This window comes from Terrapene carolina, unplaced genomic scaffold (assembly GCF_002925995.2).
Source record: "Terrapene carolina triunguis isolate 2854851 unplaced genomic scaffold, T_m_triunguis-2.0 Scaffold838, whole genome shotgun sequence".
Classification (NCBI taxonomy): domain Eukaryota; kingdom Metazoa; phylum Chordata; order Testudines; family Emydidae; genus Terrapene; species Terrapene triunguis.
Window position 1 is genome coordinate 3,788,331 of NW_020665189.1, and position 18,982 is coordinate 3,807,312.

The 18,982-nt window shown below is 49.3% G+C and overlaps 1 protein-coding gene across 4 annotated transcripts; it reads left to right on the top strand.

The window, feature by feature from the left end:
• The first annotated feature begins 3 nt into the window (after window positions 1–3).
• LOC112102589 (histidine--tRNA ligase, cytoplasmic-like) lies at window positions 4–11,503 on the top strand. 4 transcript variants are annotated; one of them, XM_024193956.1, is made up of 13 exons: window positions 4–394; window positions 1,812–1,901; window positions 2,893–3,012; window positions 3,402–3,497; window positions 4,527–4,652; window positions 6,021–6,128; window positions 6,381–6,479; window positions 7,143–7,236; window positions 7,597–7,727; window positions 7,810–8,052; window positions 9,011–9,127; window positions 9,788–9,934; window positions 10,441–11,503. In XM_024193956.1, the coding sequence occupies exons 1-13, from the start codon at window positions 284–286 to the stop codon at window positions 10,495–10,497; spliced, it is 1,539 nt and encodes a 512-aa protein (XP_024049724.1). In that variant the 5' UTR covers window positions 4–283; the 3' UTR covers window positions 10,498–11,503. The 4 variants fall into 4 exon arrangements, with proteins under 4 accessions (XP_024049724.1, XP_024049725.1, XP_024049726.1 ...); XM_024193957.1 differs by having other exon boundaries at window positions 7,600–7,727; XM_024193958.1 differs by lacking the exon at window positions 2,893–3,012.
• The last annotated feature ends 7,479 nt before the right edge of the window (window positions 11,504–18,982 follow it).

Consider the following 18,982-nt stretch of genomic DNA (forward strand, 5'->3'; position numbering starts at 1 on the left):
TGAGGCTGAATCCTGCATGCAGGGTGTCAGTGCAGAAGAGTGTCCCTGGCCCCAGCGCTGCTCCTGCCTCCCCCGGGGGGCTCCCGGTCAGCTTGTGGCCCTGCGGAGCTCGCTGGGGCCGGGGCGCTGAGGTGCCTGCGCCAGCCCCAGTCCCGCACGCGTGTCTCGCTCCCGCTCCCGGCTGTGTAGTCTCGGGTCTCCCCGCACACAGCGCAAGGCCGGGGCGAGTTCTAGCCAGGAGCCTTCGGACAGCGGCCTGCGGGATCCAGCTACCTCCTGAGACATGAACTGGCTGCGCCCGCTCGCTGCGGGGGGCTGCCGGGTGCCCTTCGGGGGCCAGCACCTGGCACCGTCCTGCGCCCGGCGAGCCTTTGCTGCCCACCCCCAAAACCAGGTGAGGCCCGCTCCGGGTGGCGGGCCCTGCTCCAGCCCCGAGGTTCTGTCCGCTTCTAGCGGACAAGGCTTTGTCTTTCAGACGGGCTCTGATTCCCGGGAGGAGACGGGGGAGGTCGGAGCCTAAGCCAGGCAGAGCCCACGAAGCTGTAGAGAAGCAATCAGCTGCATGGGGCTGGCACCTGGATCCTAACTCAAGTTCTGTTTCCATCTTTATTGATGGTGAAAGCATCTCCCGGGGTGTTGTGTGTGAATGAAGTAATTAATGTGTCCAACTGACTTTCAAGGTATTAAGTGCTATGTGAGCACTAAGTGTTACTATCAGGGTGTGCCCTGAATACAAACGGACAGTCAGCACGGACTAGAGGTTCCAGTGTGTGAGGATCTATTTCAGGGGTCTGCAACCTTTCAGAAATTGTGTGCCGAGTCTTCATTTATTCACTCTAATTTAAGGTTTCGTGTGCCAGTAATACGTTTTAACGTTTTTAGAAGGTCTCTTTCTATAAGTCTGTAATATATAACTAAACTATTGTTGTATGTAAAGTAAATAAGGTCTTAAAAATGTTTAAGAAGCTTCATTTAAAATTAAATTAAAATGCAGAACCCCCCGGAACAGTGGCCAGGACCCGGGCAGTGTGAGCGCCTCTGAAAATCAGCTCGGCATGCGTGCCATAGATTGCATACCCCTGCTCTATCTTGATCCCGACTAAAGGACTGGGATAGATGAAGGCAGCAGATCCCAGGCAAGTTGCCAGTGCAGCCCTCTGATGGGCAAAGTTTGGAGTCCACCTGTTGCAGGCTCCCTGCAGACTGTCCAGTAGTTCTGGCAGGGATTATTCTGGCTGGATAGAAAGTGATGATAATTCAGATTTGGGAGCCTTCTAATTTATCTGAAAAGCCAAAACAAACAACTATATTTTCTACTCTGTAGTCAGTGGGTGTCAATGGCTCCCAGATTCCTGTGCACGCTAATGGGCTGTTAAGAATCCATTGGCTGTCCTGCTAACGTTTAAAATGTCAAATGCAAAAAAAACTAGGAAAAGCAAGGACTTGAATTACAGTGGAGCTGTTATTTGCAGTATTATTGTAGCCGTGTCAGTCCCAGAATATTAGAGAGACAAGGTGGGTGAGATAAGTATATCTTTTATTGGACCAACTTCAGTTGTTGGAGGGTACAAGCATTCAAGTTACAGAGAGCTCTTCTTCAGGTCTGGGGAAGGAAATCAGATTGGGAACTGATAAGGGGGAAGAACTTCATTCTCAAAACCCCAAAGGTAACTGCCACCTCCTTATAGTGGAGCTGTTAGTAACTAAGGAAACCTGCAGGCCTTGTAGGTCCACCAGTTGAATTGACATCAGACAGACACTCAGGGGCCAGTGTCCTACTCCATTTATCAAAGCCTTTTCTCTGTCCCCAGGTGGCAGAGGGTGTGGTAAAGCTCCAGCAGCCAAAGGCACAGCCAAGAACTGATGAGGGGAAAAAGAACTTCATTCTGAAAACCCCCAAGGTAACTCCCCACCTCCTTCAGGCAGCTGGGTCTCTCATGGGTTGCTTCCTCTCCTGGTTACCCCACCCCATCTCTACTGACATACGGCTTAGGTGTTCCCACCACTGAAACAAACTGCCCCTTTCCTGCTTGTTATCCTGCTCTTTATGTAGGGTGCACAGTTTTTCCTCAGCTCCAGCCTCTCAAGCATAGGCGCCGACTCCGTGGGTGCTCCAGGGCTGGAGCACCCACGGGGAAAAATTGGTGGGTGCTTAGCTCCCACCAGCAGCTCCCCTCCCCTCCCCGCCCCACCCCCCATCCCAGCTCACCTCCGCCTTCTCCCCTGGGCGCACCGCCTGCCTGCTTTTCCCCCATGGCTCCCAGCGCTTGCGCCGCGAAACAGCTGATTCACGCAGGAAGTGCTGGGAGGGAGGGGGAACGCAGCATGCTCGGGGAAGAGGCGAGGCCAGGGCCGGGATTTGCGGAAGGTGTCCAATAGGGGCAGGGAGGGGCAGAGTTGGGGTGGGGACTTTGGGGAAGGGGTTGGAATGGGGGCAGGGTGGGGGGGAGGCAAAAGCACCGACCGGCGTGGGGGAAAGTTGGTACCTATGCTCTCAAGCCTAAGGCTCTTTCTCCTTTTCCCATTCTGTTCCCTCTTCCCAATTGACTCTTATGCCTAAGGGCATATCTAAACGAGGAATTCGTGCATGACAAATGGGGGCATAAATCTACAATGCTCCAGCATGCCACATGCCAACTGCTCATGTGGACCCTGTGCACTAAAAGTTCCCTAGTGTATCAAACAGCAGTAGGTCCAATGGATCATCAACTTCCATTATTCTAGGCCTAGCTGACCCTTGTTATAGCACCAAACTTTTGGGCTCAGAGCTTTGAGCAGCCACAGGAGCTGGGAACAGTTTAGATATTGGATGTTTTTACTGTTGCAGGGTGGTGGGTATAATTCTTCACTTTTAAGATTTCTCATGCACTTCCCGTTGGTTTGGGCTCTCAGGGCACCAGGGACTACAGCCCCAAGCAAATGGCCATCCGGGAGAGAGTCTTCAACACCATCATCAGCTGCTTCAAGCGCCATGGGGCTGAGGTCATCGACACCCCTGTGTTTGAGCTGAAGGTGAGAGTAGGGGCTGCGACGTGACATCTGGGAGGGGGAAGTTGTGCTGCTGGAGGCGCTGATCCCTGAGTCAGATGTGATCCATGGGTTTGTGGCTTTATGCCCCTTGAAATCATTGGGTGCATTTTAAGTGGCAGTAGCTGCTTTAATTGTGACCTGAAGGGCAGATGCCCTAAGAACTCAGCTGTGAACAGCTCCTGTGGCAAGTGAGCTTCTGTGGTAAAGCTGGAGGGGATTAGATCATCTGACCGGGGTTAGATCCAACTGATCACCTCTAAAATCAGGCTCAAGGATTCTCCCTGCTTTCTTTCTAGGGGCTTCTTGCTCCTGCTTTCTGCTTCTGGAGCTCGTCCTCTCTTGCCTGACACAGTTGTCTTGCTTTTCTGTAGGAAACTCTGATGGGGAAGTACGGGGAGGACTCAAAGCTCATCTATGACCTGAAAGACCAGGGGGGAGAGCTGCTGTCTCTTCGCTACGACCTGACTGTATCCTGCCAGAGTCCCAGACCTTGGGAAGCACCACCTCATCCAGGGGTTGCTAGTGTTTCTTAGGCAAGAGTGCATGGGGTGGAGGTGAGGACATGCTGGAGTCTCTGTCACCTCCTCCTAGTTGGGGAGGAATATGCATGCTAATTCCACTTTGTATACATTCATCCCATTCCTCCTCAATGTTTCCAAGCCTACCTGTAACTGCCTTCATGCCATTGCCCATGGACACCTCTGTCTTGACTCATCCTCATCCAAACTTCCATCCCTCCCACCTAGACTACTGTAGCTCCGGCTCTAGGATCAGCTCAAGTCCCAGCCTTTCCAACTCCAGCACATGGAGAATTACTACTCACCACTACACACCCAGAATGGTGACTACATCACCCCATCCTCAAAACTAGCTCCCAGGTGACTTCAGGGTCTGTACATAGAAACCGTCCATGGGCTTGCTCCAGTGTACTCCCTGGACATTGAACCTTCTCTCTCTACTCCCTTCCCCATCTGCCTGTGCTCATCTGGGCTAGCCTCCTTTCTGACTCTTCACACAACCTCCCTATTCTCAGTGAAAGAGCCGTTTCCTTTGTTACTGTTGCCAAATGGTCATCCATCCAGGACCTCCGTGCTTTACTGACTGCAGCTCTGTTAAAATTTCACCTGAAAGCATCTTTGCTCCCTTATCTCTGGCCTTTAATCTGTCACTGTATTATATATGTAATCCCAGTTTGTATCATAGCAGCAAAGGACCGCAACATCTGTTCAAATGACCCACCAATGAGGCTGTTTGTTCTGGCTGTTAACATGGTGTGATTTCTAAGAAGATGTGCTCATAGGGACTGAGATTTTACTGTCCATTAGGACAGGTGGCCACAGTTTGCAGGTGACTTTCAGCATGGGCTTTGCTGTGGGATTGTGTTGTAGTGGCCCAGCTGCTGTCTGTAGAGTGATAATTGGGCTGAATGCTGGCCCTGGACTCTCCAGGCCACAGGAGAGTCTTCTTACGTTCCACCCTTAACCCTTTGTGCTCAGGTGCCCTTTGCTCGTTATTTGGCAATGAACAAAATCACCAACATTAAGCGCTACCACATTGCCAAAGTTTACAGACGGGATAATCCGGCCATGACGAGGGGCCGCTACAGGGAGTTCTACCAGTGTGTGAGTACCGGCAGCCTGAGTGCTCTCCGTGCCGCGGGAAGCTGTGTGTCTGGGCCCAGGATTCCCTGTGTGGGGTCTGGGGTTCTGGCTCCCCACAAATCATGGGGAACAGGACAGGGAGGAAGAGGGCTCCATGTGTGTCTGGGGCCTTTTGTGCTGAAAAGGGGGCCGTCTCACAGATAAGATGCAGTGAAACCCTTTTTACTGTTACAACATCAAACAGTTAAGTGTGGTCCAAGGTTTTGTGACTCCCATTGTAACAACCACCATTTCCAGTCTTTTTAACCTTTTATTAAAAATACAGGAAAAGAAGGAAAAACAGTTAATGCATTTGAAATGCAAAGTATTAAGTTAGGCTTAACAATATCCCTTATTCCCTTTAGCTGTAGAGTCTGAACAGGGGAACCCCTATCTAAAAGTCTGTCAGATGAAAGAAATATGTTACTAACCGTCCTTTTGGGGGAAAAGAGAAAAAGTTAGTTAAGATGGGCTGGAACTGTTGTTGAAGTCCACTCCTGTTTCTTTAAGAGAAAAGAAGACAAACACCCAAGGGGAGAAAACAAAATTGCAAAGGGAGAAAATGCTGCTTCTGTCCTGGGTGCTGATTCTCATTTGCAACCTCACTGCTGGTGAAAATCAGACCCAGCACACTCAGAGTCCTGGCAAACTTGTACCAGCATTGGGCTGTTGAAGGCATTGCTTTTAGCTTGCTTCTCTGGTCACAGGCTCAAAGCAGTGTTGCAAAAGATGGTGTTGTCTTGGCAGGCTAAGTCAGACTCTTTAGACAGAAAAAGGAAAGGGAGAGGAGAGAGAAGAAATAAGGTGAGGAAGGAAAATGACACATGAGGGTGACAGCATGAATGCAAATCTCACATTCCGGGTGGAGACAGCGATGTCATCAGTTCCCTCTCTCTGGCCCAATCTGATCAGGTCCTGTCTCAGCATCAGGTTTATGAAGGCCCAGTGGTGTCCTGGTGGATCCCAGGAGATGGTGGGGGTGGCAACCATGATGGTAAAGCTCGCACCTTCCAGTCCACATGTCCCGTCCTATCCCCCTCTTTACCAGGAGCTTTACAGTTCCCTTAGCACAGTGGTTTAACTTAAACAGTCCAGTTTATCTTAGTCTGGTTGCCTCCAACTTGTGCTAACTTTCATAAACAATGGCTTTCTGTAACAGGCTGAGTTGGACTTCTATTACCTTGGACAGCTTAGAGTACAGGTCTCTGAACAACAGGCCTGGGCTCCCCTTGGGGTACAGGGAATGGGGTGCAGCATAGAGAGCTGTGTGTCTGGGGACCCTGATTGCTGCCCGGGTGTCCCAGCTGGGTTACACTGCCTGGATTCTCACTGCCTCTTCCTGTACCCCAGGATTTTGACATCGCCGGCCACTTTGACCCTATGATTCCTGATGCTGAGTGTCTGAAGATCGTGCATGAGATCCTGAGCATGTTGCAGCTCGGAGACTTCCTCATTAAGGTAAAACCATAGCCCATTGGTTTAATAAAGTTACAAGTCTGCCCAGGCAAGAATGTGCCTGCCCTCCCACCCATCCCCCACTCTAGTGTGCCCTGCATACGAGAGAGCCTCTGAAGGAAGGCATGGGGGGATTTTGACTACAGCTGCTTCACGGACCTCTGGAGCGATATAGAAACCAAGTGGAAGTGATTCAATCTTACTAGGAGGCTCTGTTGGGATCCGCTTCAGAGTGACTCTGCTTCCCACCCCCAGGTCAATGACCGGCGCATTTTGAATGGAGTGTTTGCGGTATGTGGCATTCCAGACAGCCTGTTCCATAGCACTTGCTCTACCGTGGACAAACTGAACAAGGTAATGCTCTGCGGATTTCCCAGCCCTGGCTGGCAGACACTGACTGCTGTCTAGCACTGCCCTAGCCCTCAGCTGTGTATGCTCTGGTGGGAGGACTGTGGTCCATCTCCAAATGCGTAAGATGGAAACACCCACCTGAAGCAGGATTTTCAGAGCTGACATTCTCCATGGCTCTCCCAAGTGCCAAGAAGTTTGGATTCTGTCCTTGGGCAAGTTGCATCCGCTCTCTGTGCCTGTGCTTTCCCATCTGTAAAATGGGGATAAGAATTCCTGCCTCTCCAGGGATTTGGAGGGATTAGGGCTCAGATCCTCAAAAGGTCTGCTAACTTCCAGTGAAATAAGTAGGCCCCTAACTCTCAAATACCTTTTGAGGATCTGGTCCTAACTCATTAATAAAGAGCTTTGAGAGTTTAGAATGAAGGCACCAAATGAGAGTGAAATCTATTGTTAATTCTTCTGGGAAGGTTAGAAATGGGAGATCTCTAACTGGATTAGTCACCAGGCAATGGTCTCCCCTTTCCCGCAGTTTCCTTAGGGTGTGTTCTGAACCCATGGGGTAGCATTGGTGTGGAGGGGGAAGCTGGGGAAGGGATTTTGCATTCCCAGGAGCAGCAGATTCAGACAGGGAAGCTGTGATTAATGTTCTCATCTCCTCCACCCCAGGCAACATGGGAGGATGTGAAGAATGAAATGGTTGGAGAGAAAGGTCTCTCACCAGAGGCTGCAGATCGCATCGGGGAATACGTTCGACTGCATGGTGAGTTCTGTGGAGCTGTGAGACTTGGTTCCCTGTCCAGCCTCACCCAGGCCAGCTGAGAGTCCATGTGGGTCACTTCACCTTCCCAGCAGCTATTCCAACTTCCTTGGTCTCTGCAGTGTGTGTGTGTGTGTGTGTGTGTTCGGGTTCGTGTGTGTGTTCCCCAGATGTTTAGCTGACTTGCAGCCTGGGTGTCCCAGGTGGGATGCATGGTCAGTATCCCCTGGGAAGGAGATAGAGATGCACAAGGCTGAAGGAGTGAGCAGGTAGGTGTGACCCAGGCTGGGTGGAGAGAGTCCATAGGAGCTTGGCCACACCACGTCACCTTCCCTGGTATATTTCAGGTGTGTCTCATTTCAGCAGGTGGGCTGGGTCTGATTGAGCAGCTGGTCCAGGACCCTAAGCTGTCCCAGAACAAGCTGGCCCGAGAGGGGCTGGGAGACATGAAGCTGCTGTTTGAGTACCTGACCCTGTTTGGCATTGCAGATAAGGTGAGTGGTGGAGGGATACTGACCCAGGCCTGGCTGGATCATTTGTTGAGCCTGGTAATGGGATTCCCCTCCTGTCCTGCAGATCTCCTTCGACCTGAGCCTGGCGCGGGGTCTGGATTATTACACTGGGGTGATCTACGAGGCCGTCGTGCTGCAGCCTCAGAACGCCCACAGGGAGGAGCCAGCCAACATGGGCAGCGTGGCTGGAGGCGGCCGCTACGACGAGCTGGTGGGGATGTTCGACCCCAAGGGGCGGAAGGTGCCCTGTGTGGGAGTCAGCATCGGAATCGAGCGGCTCTTCTCCATCATGGAGCAGGAGGTGGAGGTAAGTGCCACTCAGAAGTACACAGAATGGCCCACAGCTGTGGGAACCAACCAGAGGGTGCAGGTAAGGTGGCCACTTTCTGTAGGATACCTGACACATTTGTTGTAGAAATTGGAAGATCTGTAGCAGATGAGGCATGGGACTGCAGTAAAAGAAAGGATGGGCTTGTGGTTGAATGAAATGCAGGAGATCTGAATCCTCTGCTACAGGTTTCCTGGGCATATCACTTGAATTAGAATTTTCACTACGGTAGGGCTGGGACGTAGGAGGTCTTGAGTTCTATTCTGGGCTCTTCCACTCCTTAGCTGAAGCTTGGACCAAGCTGCTTTTCTGTCAATTTCCCTGTCTGTAAATTGGCATCCTCATTTTGGCCTTAATCTCCCTCTGCCTTCGTTTTCCATCTGTAAAATACTTGTCTCCCAGAGCGTCATGAAGATAATTAACTAAATGGTTGTGAGCTTCATACTACTATGATAGATGGTGGAAAAACCCATGAGGAAATTAGTAATTCTCTATTTAGTTTAGGGTTGGGGTGATGTGTGGTAAATAAGACGGAGGCAACTCATTGTCTGGTGAGGCTCAAAAAAATTATTGAACAGCTGCCTTATCCCCAGAGCAAGTCCAGTGTGTGCTCAGAATGAGGCAGGGATCCTGTGGAAAAAATAGTACATAATGAAATCCAGAGTCATGATGCATGTGCCCAAGGCAGATAAATTAAGGTTGCACAAGTTTGACTTTGCAAAATTACATTCTTTGAACACAGTTTGGTGGGTTTTTGTTGTTGGTGTTGTTTTTCATGTAATCTCCCTATATAGCCTGTGTTAAGAAAATGGTGGCATTCTCCAGTAATAGGTACAAGGGGTGGGTGAGGAGCAACCGTCAGATGCCTTGGAGCATGTCTTCACGAGCAATAGGATGTTTCCATATGTTTCATTCACAACTCTGTTCCTGCTCCCAGGCTTCTAAGGAGAAGATCCGGACGACTGAGACGCAGGTGCTGGTAGCAACCCCCCAGAAGAACTTCCTTGATGTGAAACTGAAACTCATCTCTGAGCTGTGGGATTCTGGGATCAAGGTAAGACTGGGCAATTGGACTGGCCTAGTTGTGCTTCTCAAAGCCAGCCCTTAGAATGGGGGGAGAGAGAGTCTCCGGGGAGAAGTGGCACAGCAAGACCAGACTCGCCAACCTCTTTGTTGTTTGGCTCTGACGGAGAAAGGCAGCTACTGGTACTGAGCCTGCTGCAACCATTTGTCCCAGGAGACTCTGTGCTAATGTCTAGAGCTGTGAGGAGAATGGTAATTCTGTTTCCTGGAGGCATTTGGAATTTCAAAATTTGGTTTAGTGCCAATTTGGAACAAAACCCCAAAATTTCAAAACCTCTGAAAAAAATCACAATTTTGATCATTTCCAGATGAAATTCCACCCAGCAGGTTGAAGGGGAACTGTCAGCTTGCTATGTAGGCTGCAAAAGAATTGGTAGCCCACAAGGCAGGCCAGCTGGTAGGAAAACCTGCCTAGCAGGTCGGTTTCAAAACTTGCCTTGGTTCCGCTGGAGCTTAGCCGAAATCAAACCACCTCCACAAAATGTTTAGATTTCAACTAATCTGCATTCTACACCAGAAAACTATAGGCGAATTTCCAGCCAGTCCTAGCAATGAGTTAGAACTGGGTAGGGTTTGTCACTTCCTATTCTGTGTAAGCTCTTGAACACAACCACATTGCCTCCCCTTCTAGGCAGAGATGCTGTATAAGAAGAACCCCAAGCTGTTGAACCAGCTGCAGTATTGTGAAGACACGGGAATCCCTCTCACAGCCATCATAGGAGAGCAGGAGCTGAAAGATGGAGTAGTCAAACTACGAGTCGTAGCTAGCAGGGAAGAGGTTAGGATGTCCTTGGATATTGGGGATGGGATAGGGGATCCAAAGGCTGCCTCCAAAACCCAATGAAAGGTTCTAGACAACACTCTCCCTGGCTATTAGGGCCTCTTTGGGAGCTCTTGCTTGCATTGCAGATCACTAGAGTTAACCAGGCTCCGGTACAGATTGAATCCTCTTTACAAACTGGTCTAAGTCCACAGCGAACCTTCCTCAGAGTTACAGATCACTAAAGCTCTCTGCTGAGCAGTCAAATCCTGTCCCTCAGGGGTGTGGAACAGGAAGTTCCTAATCATCACTCCTTCCACAAGTCTCTCCTTGGTCAGGGGATGCATTTTTATGGAGTGGTGCTTCCAGCAGGAGTTCATGGAGAGGACCGTTTGAGGGATGGCAGAAGACAGGTCTGGGTGGCTGCAAGGGGTAAATGGGCATCTTGATATCATTGGGTGCTTGAGGCACTTCCATGAGACAGTTCTATTGCTGTGACCAGTTCCTTCTTGTTTGCTGTGCAGGTCAATATCCCTAGGGAGAAGCTTGCTGAGGAAATCAGGAGAAGGTTGGAGTCCTAGAGCCTTTCTGTGCACAGCAGCTTGACTCACTGGACCTATTTCCTGCCGTGTTGATTGTTTCCAGCTCTGCGATGCACTGGAGTTCCTAGGCCAGTAACATGGCACTGCCAGGCCATGATTCCATGAGGATTTGGGCAGTGCTGATCGGGCTGAAGGCTGGCCACCTCCTGCTGCACTGAGATTAACCTTGCCCCATCAATCTTATGACTTGGTACAACATCTCACTGTGTAGGGAGCGGACACATTTTAAAGGCATAGGGCAGATTACCATTGGTTAGACCTCTCAGGTTAAGTAGCATGAGGAGTGGGTCTGTTTTAATGTGTTTGTATTACGGTAGCAAGCTCATTGGTCAAAGCGGAGCTCCTACATTTGCAATAAGGCAGATTCCCTTGCAATGACCTAGGCCTTAGCAAATTAAACTCTGCACTATCTTGAAGGAATTCACACCTGCCAGGTCCTGTACAATGCCCAGATGCCTTTGCAAGTTGACTCAGCAATTTGCTATATTCAGACTTGCTGCGGGTGGCCTTGTGAGCATCCTCATGTATCCAGAACCTCCATGGAAACTTGTCCTTAGAATCTATCTGCCCTTCACCTGTGCGAGGCAGCTCTGAATCACTGGAAGGTCAGTCCCCATCTGTGGGGCTCCCTTTCCCCACCCCCAGTCATGGAGCTGAACTAGGAAATTTCTCTTTCCCTGCTCAGCGGGATGGGAGTACCACTACTGTCCAGGATACACATGAACTATGCTTCAAGGATGCTCTTCAGTATCCCTACATGTCATTGGGAGATTGGACATGATACTCCCATGTTGTGCCTGGGCTGGGCTGTTGGCCTAGTGCTGCACAGTAGCTACATCCCTCCTCCCAGGAAATGACCCCATTTTAGTGATCTAGTCTCTTCTCCAATGGTTCTGTTTAAAGTGAATGAGGCTGTGGATGAGCCGAGACTTTGGTTTCCATGCAAACATGGATAAATGATGTAAATAAAATACTGTGGGTTGCTGAGGATGTTTGACGTCTGTTTACAGGTCTAGCTGAAGTCAGCAATGTGCTATGCCTAAGTTATAGCTACTTTTGTGAGTTCCCAACTGGGATTTTCTTTTTGTTGGTTATAAAGGGTAGCTTCCCCAGCTTGCTAGAGCAGAATAGCTTTTTTTTGAAAGGCAAGACTATTTTCAAATGTGTGAAACAGTGAACAGTAGAGCACAGCAGTCACTGGAATAATGGGCTGTTCCAGGTTCTGATGTTTGTACGGCCCTTACCTAAGAATCGCCCTACAGGGTCAGACCAATGGTCTATCTAGCCCAGTATCCCATCTTGTGACAGTGGCTGGTGCCAGATGCTTCCGAGGGAGTGAGCAGAACAGGACAATTTTTTTCAGTGAGCCATCCCATCTTCTAGCAGTCAGAGGTCTCCAAGCACTTGTGGAGTAGAGAAAAGCCCATTTAGCACTTTCACCCTGAGGAGTTTGTCTACCTGGGAAAGTCTTAGCAGCTATACAAGTAAAATTTCCATCTCACCCACCCCTTGTGGACATTATTATTCCACTGTAAGAGTGACTTTATCTTACAACACTTCCCAGGAGATATAAGGGTACGCTATTGAGAAAAGAGTGCCTAGATCAGTTTTATACTGGTATAACTGTGTAAAATTTTGAACTCTAGATCATAGAAACAAAAAGTTATTCTGTAGACAAGGCCTGTTATGGCTCAGGGCGGCCTGTTATGGCTCAGGGCTCCCTGAGGCTCTGTCCCACCTCTGATCTCTGAGGACACCCCTTCTCAAGTCTCAGGGTTTGTGCCCGCATCTCTCTTAAGGTGGAATCATGTGACTCTCCCACTCTCAAACTGGGTATGGGGCACTAGCAGTTCTTACAGTGCATGTCCAACTGGGTTTGGATACCTGCAGTTCTTCCTGCTGAGAGCTTACAACCAGGAGCTCATTCAGTGACCCAAAACAGCCTTCTTAAAGCCAAAAGTATTGTTTATTTAGCCCTGGGAACAAAGCATTCAGTGAAAAGGATTAAAGCAACTAAAAAGTCTACACACCCATTTCATACCTCTTGTCTAACCATCTTTGTGATGAGGACCCTGAGAGGTCTAGTTTTCCACACACACAGCAGTCTCCAGGGGTGTCCTCCTGTCCTTGCATTCTGCTCAGTGTTTTGATCTGAGAGAGCAAGGCCTGGTAACACCAGTGGAGGTGGGGGGGTGGAATCAATCCAAATAAAGGCCTTGTCTACACTACACGATTAATTTGACCAATGTTAGGTCAACTTACAGCCACCGCAGTAATTACTGCAGTTTTTCATGTCCCCACTACTCTCCTTCAGCTAGTGGTGTGTGTCTTTAAGTCAGGGGGGCAGCATGGAGTGCTGACAGCCCAAGCTGGCTACCCAATGCTGAAAACCGAGGCTGTCAGCTCCGGGCAGAGTGAGAGTCCAGCTCCAGGCAGCCAGGCTCTCAGCACCAAAGTTATGCACACAAATATTTGTCTCCTACATATGTAATATCTAAAATGGTCATGGGGGCAACATCCAAAACCCATCACTAGAGACAAGTGGGGGAGGGGTGGAATAAGAATATACCTCTGCTCAATTGAAATTCATTAAATGAGAGGTTTTCCTACAGAAAATGGCAAAAATATCAGAAAAAGAAGGCAATGGGCTTTTCTAAGCCAAGTACAGAAAACCAAATGACGACAGACGAGGCTTTCCTAATCCATGACTAATATAAGCTGCTTAGTTGTGTGTTAATTTTTAGCTTTTATGTAGAAAAGATATATAAAAACTAAGTTTAAAGCACATTTCTACTCTGAAAGCAAAGTGTAAAAATACCATAGTAGGTTTCCTATGGACTCTGATACTACACTGGCAGGGAGAGAGAGGAGCATAGGGCACATATAAGTACTTAGATAAACTTGCTCCACTTACAAATAAGTAAGGCTAAGATTTTGTCATGGATATTTTTAGTAAAAGTCACGGAAAGGTCATAGGCAAAAAAGAAATTCACAGGAAGCCATGACCTGTCCCTGACTTTTACTAAAAATATACCTGAGAAAATGGGGATCTGTGGATCCCCACACTGCCTGAAGTGGGGCAGCTACACAGGGGCTAGGAGCCACCAGCAGCAGCTGGGGGCTGCGGGGTACCCCTGCCACCTGCAACTGCCCCCGCTGCCCATGGGAGCCAGAAGCTGCGGGGTGTCCTTGCCTCCCACGGTGGCTGGGAGCAATGGGGTTCCCCTGCCATAGCTGGGAGCTGCAGGGCTCCCTGCCAGCGCTGGCAGCCGGGGGTCCTCTGCTGCCCACAGTGGCCGGAGCTTGGGGATTCCCCCACCACCCGTGGGAGCTGGGGTTCCCCACTGCCCGCAGCAGCTGCAGGGTACCCTGCCCCCTGCAGTGGCTTGGAGCTCTGGGGGCCGCCAGAGCCAACGGTGGGACCCTGCAGCTCCCTGCCCACGCTGGCGGAGGAGGGCCCTGCAGCTCCAGATCTCCTTAGGCTGACATCACAGAGGTCACTGGAAGTCACGGATTCTGTGACTTCTGCGACCTTCGTGACTAAATTGTAGCCTTACAAATAAGCTACCAGCACCAATAACTCTGTAAGCCAGTTGTGTCCTTTGGAACCCATGCATCATAACTAAGAGGTGGCAGGGCCAAATCTTGCATTCCTGGATACCCAAGGAGCCCTGTTGTCTTCAGTGGGATTGTACAGATAGATGTCAATGAGCAAAATGTGGTGGTGTTTTTTTTAACCTAGAACTTAATTAGCAGTATAGTTGACAATGCACAAAGCTGAAAGAGGCTCCAGCTGGTTCTGCAGGGCTCACAAGAAAGAAACATGAATTTACTAAAATATAATGGTTTCCCTCTGTGTTTAATTTGTAATGAAAGAGATGCCAGGGCTCAAACAATTGTTTTACATTCATAATTGATGCAGCAAGCCCAGAGGTGCTGGGGCTCTGAACTGCCAAACCTAGAGGTGCTGGGGTTCAGCCCTGGCACAAATTAAGTCCTGGTTTCCCTATTGTAGGCCCTTTCCCATCTGTAAAAATGTCCTATGACGTGTGTGGTAACTACTGCCCCTATGGGAACTGCAAGAGGCAGTAAAGCAACATGTTTTCATGGATGGGATATGTTCTCTGTGCAACAAGGCCAAGGGCACTGACTCCAATCAGGGTCCTTTTCCTACCTGTGTGGTGCGGGCTCCCCTTACTAGTAGGAAATTCCAAACTCTCACCCTTGACTTGGGGTGAGATGGGATCCTACCTTCAGGCAGGTAGCAATTCACCCAGAATCGCTCCCACATTCAACAGCAAACACTCTGCTCTTCAGAGACACCTTTCGCTGTTGCTTGTTTTACCGTTGCACGCAGTTGCCCCAGCTGTGCTAGGTGCTGTACAAACTGAACCGACAGTTCGAGGGCACGGGCTGGAGACGAAATCCCCTCGTGGCTCTTTGGCTCAGACGTAGGCACCCATGCTGGGTTGTCATGGGAACGGGAAGGGCCTTGATAATCAGTTTCAGAGTAGCAGCCGTGTTAGTCTGTATCCGCAAAAAGAACAGGAGTACTTGTGGCACCTTAGAGACTAACAAATTTATTAGAGCATCCGAAGAAGTGGGTTGTAGCCCACGAAAGCTTATGCTCTAATGAATTTGTTAGTCTCTAAGGTGCCACAAGTACTCCTGTTCTTTTTGATAATCAGTGTTGTGGCAGGGGAGGTTCCGGGGTCACGCTCTGTCCCAAGTCCCCGCCCCGCGGAGCATCACGGGAGTCAGGACACTGCTCCGATCCCCTCCCCCTGTTACCCTCACGCAGAGGCAGCCGGAAGCGTTCTCCTTCCCGTTCTCCCTCGTTCCGGATGAGCCCCATTCCCGGAAGTCCTCCAGCCCCGCCCCCTGAGCACAATCGATCTCTATGGGTCAGGTCGCTCCCTCAGCCCCATAAGCCTCTATGGTTCCATTTGGGAGCCGAACTCTAAACCCTCCAGGGTCCGGCGCTCTCCGGCAGACCTACGCCTCGCTTCCCGGCGCTGACACTTACTCTCCTCTTCCGATGACGCACCATGCCAGGAAGTCCTCCAGAAGACTCCCTTGGCTCGGTAGGCGATGTACTTCCTTCCGGTAGGTTCCGTAGTCCTGCTCCCCCCTTTAGCCTGGGCGCCGGAAGTCCTCTCCTCTCATTTCCTGTTCGTTCCTCTTTCCGGGAGGAGGAGGAACCTTTCCCCGGAAGTCCTCCCGCTTCCCGGCGGCCGGCCTCTCTGGAGCCTAGCCCCCGGAAGTCCCGGTTCTCTGGTGACACTGACAGTTTTACAACCTGAGCCAGTCAGACTTTGCCGCTGTGCCGGTCCGGAGCGGCTTGTAGGGACTGAGCATGCTCAGTAACAGCGGCTGAAGCCGCTGCCCGACCCCTGGCTCTACCCTGCCTTGGGGTGCCAGTCTGTTCCTGCTGGGAGGGGACAGACAGACTGTGCAGAGACCCAACTGAATGCGCAGGAGAGGCAAACAGCTGGAGGCAGGAGAAGGGGGCTGAGGGATTGGAGCTGGGGTAGGGGCACTGCGAGACAGCGGCGGGGGGCCAATCATCAGGATCGGGCTGCGCAGAGGGTACCGAAGTTAACACAGATGGGGTGAGCATCTGCAGTGGCTGCACATAAGGGGGGGCAAGGGGTTTTTTGCCCTCCCTCGCAGGACGTAGATCTTAGCCCCGGCTTCCCAGGGCTTTGCTCTTAAAGGCAGAGTGCATCCCACTGCCTGGACGAGGCAGCACTTTCCTGTCCGATATAATGTACTGAGCTGGTAAAGGAGACTTTCCGTTAAATATTTTACATACACCCCCCCCACCCTCCAAATATTATAATTGTCTGTGTTTGGAAGAATCCCTTATTAGTTTATTTGTCTGTATATAGCCTCATAGAACTGCAGTTAAGACAAATTTGTGAATGGCTAATTGCCTGAACTGCACTGGCTTTTTCTTGTAATCCACTGTAAATTATATACTTTTCAAAATGTTATTACTCTTAGCACTTCCTCATTTATCTTCATTAACATTGTGCAAATGGATGTCACTGCTATTTAACTAATACTTTTAATAACTAACAATTTAAAATACGAATAGTTGCTCAGCTTCAGCAATCACATCTCATTGTATTTCTGGTATAGCACTTCCTGTTTGTATTGCAACATTAGTTTTTAATTCAAAATTTTTGTGGGTTTTTCATTTCTTCTTCTTCTTGTCAATAGATATGGAGAACAACTATTCAGATTTTTTCATACCAGCCCTTCACATAGTCAAAGTTGATAACAAGTCCCCCCTCAGTCTTCTTTTCTCAAAACTAAACATGCCCCAGTTTTTTTAACCTTTCTTCATAGGTCAGGTTTTCTAAACATTTTATGATTTTTGTTGCTCTCCTTTGGACTCTCTCCAGTTTGTCCAAATCTATCCTAAAGTGTGACACCCAGAATTGGACACACTGCTCCAGTTGAGGCCTCACCAATGCCAAGGAGAGCAGGACAGTTACTTCCCATGTCTTACATATGACACTCCTGTAAATACACCCCCAGAATATTAGGCTTTTTCACAGCTGCATTACATTGCTGACTCTCATTTAATTTGTGAACCACTATAACCCCCACAACCTTTTCAGCAGTATTACCACTGAGCCATTTCCTCCCCGCCCATGTTGTAGTTGTGCGTTTAATTTGTCCTTCCTAAAGAGAAGTGCAAAATACTTTACTTACTGAATTTCATCTTGTTGAATTCAGACCAATTCTCCAGTTTGTCAAGGGTCATTGTCACCAGGGCTGGCTTCTTCCCCACTCCAAAGCATGTGCTGCCATGTCTTTTGCAAGGAGGTTTATTTCCTTAACAGCGGTTAGCAAACAACACAAAAACAGTCTTAACTTATTCCTTAGCCTCAGGGCCCACCCCTCCCAGGAGCCTTTGGCACTCCTGCTCCTGGCCATTTCCCAGTCTCAGTCAGCTCTGCTCCTTTCTTGGAGCTACAGCCCTAGGGCTGCTTCCCTGAGCCCCTTACCCCAGAAACCCCCACAGGAGTTAGCTCCACTCCAATGTGGCTTTCTCCCCCCAGGACAGAGCCTGTCTCAGTCCATCTCTTCCAGCTGCCCACTAGCATCCTGTCACACTGTCTGGAGTGACTCATGACCAAGAGTGCCAGCCTCTGGGCAAACTGTCAAAAAGCCGTGCAGATCCAAGCAGTTTGGGGTATGTTCTATAAAAGAGTTCACTAACCCAGTAACAAATGTGAACTTCTGGGTCACTGTAACAATCTTACCATGGAGTCACAGACAGTCCCCTTGGATACTCCAATCTATCTTGCCATCCAGGTAAGCATACCTCTGTGATAGATGGGCCCTTACACCAAAGATCACAGCAATATTCAGGTTACTCCCAGTCCCAAAGGACCAGTCACTTACTCCAGGTCAGTTGTATCTCAGATCTCACACCAAAGACAATGCTTGTAGCCAATCCTATAATAAACTATCTAAAAATTTATTAACTAGGAAAAGGAAATGAGTTATTTACAAGGTTAAAGCAGGTAAATGTATATGCACACAAATGAGTTTCTATCTTAAGTTTCAAAAAGTAATAGAAGCTGACACAATAAACAAGCTCTATATGTCCTTTAGGGCTAACCCAGGCCAAGCACTGGGGATCTTATGCTTAGTAATCTTTGCCCCTCAGAGTTCAAGCAGCATAAAATATACAGTTTCTCCTTGTTAGGACCTTTTATTCCTTCCCCCCTTCTGCTTTAAGTTGCAAGTTCAGCTGTTGGGAGGAATTCATTTGGATGTCTCCTCTTCACAAGGGTGAGAGAAGAGCAATCAGCGAAGTCTTTTGTCCTCTGATGTTCCACAGTAGTTTGTCTGGTATCGATGGACTTGTTTCTGTGTAACTTTGGATCTGTGATGTACCTGTATCCATCTCCTGTGTTTGAGTCTGATCAATGCACTGTAGCATTGCTCTGTGTCAAATAAAGATACCTGAATGACAAAGTCTTGAGTCAAACTCAGTTCTTGGAAAGCCGAGTACAAAGAGGTCATGGAGAGAATCCCAACATGTGTGACTCTAAACACACCCCTGTGTCTCTGGCCCAGCTTGCAATACTCCAGTGCCCCTGCTTTGAGTGGTTATGGAAGGAGTTATCTATATACCATACGCATCAGCTGAGCTGGTGGAGGCCACACCATTAGAGACTGAGGAGACTAAGACCTCCCCAGATCTGTGCTCCCTGTCTTCAGATGTGTTTTGAGTGTGTGTGTGTGTGTGTGTGTGTGTGCAGAGTGCACTACTGACATGGACTCAGAAGAGCCAGGATGGACTGGCAAGAGAAAGGGCCACCCACGCACACAGGGCTTGTCTTCAGTGACAGTTTAAGCCATCACTGTAGCAACAGTGATTTTTCGGCAACAGTGCAAACTCCTAGTGTAGAGTGGTGCAGGTTACTAAAAACCCAGGAGT

Bases quoted from the DNA above. Each gene is read 5' to 3' on its own strand.
- LOC112102589 (XM_024193956.1), top strand. From the start codon at position 284: ATGAACTGGCTGCGCCCGCTCGCTGCGGGGGGCTGCCGGGTGCCCTTC. The intron at 1,902-2,892 runs GTAACTCCCCAC...TTGGGCTCTCAG, and splicing joins TCATTCTGAAAACCCCCAAG to GGCACCAGGGACTACAGCCC. The intron at 6,480-7,142 runs GTAATGCTCTGC...CCTCCACCCCAG, and splicing joins CCGTGGACAAACTGAACAAG to GCAACATGGGAGGATGTGAA.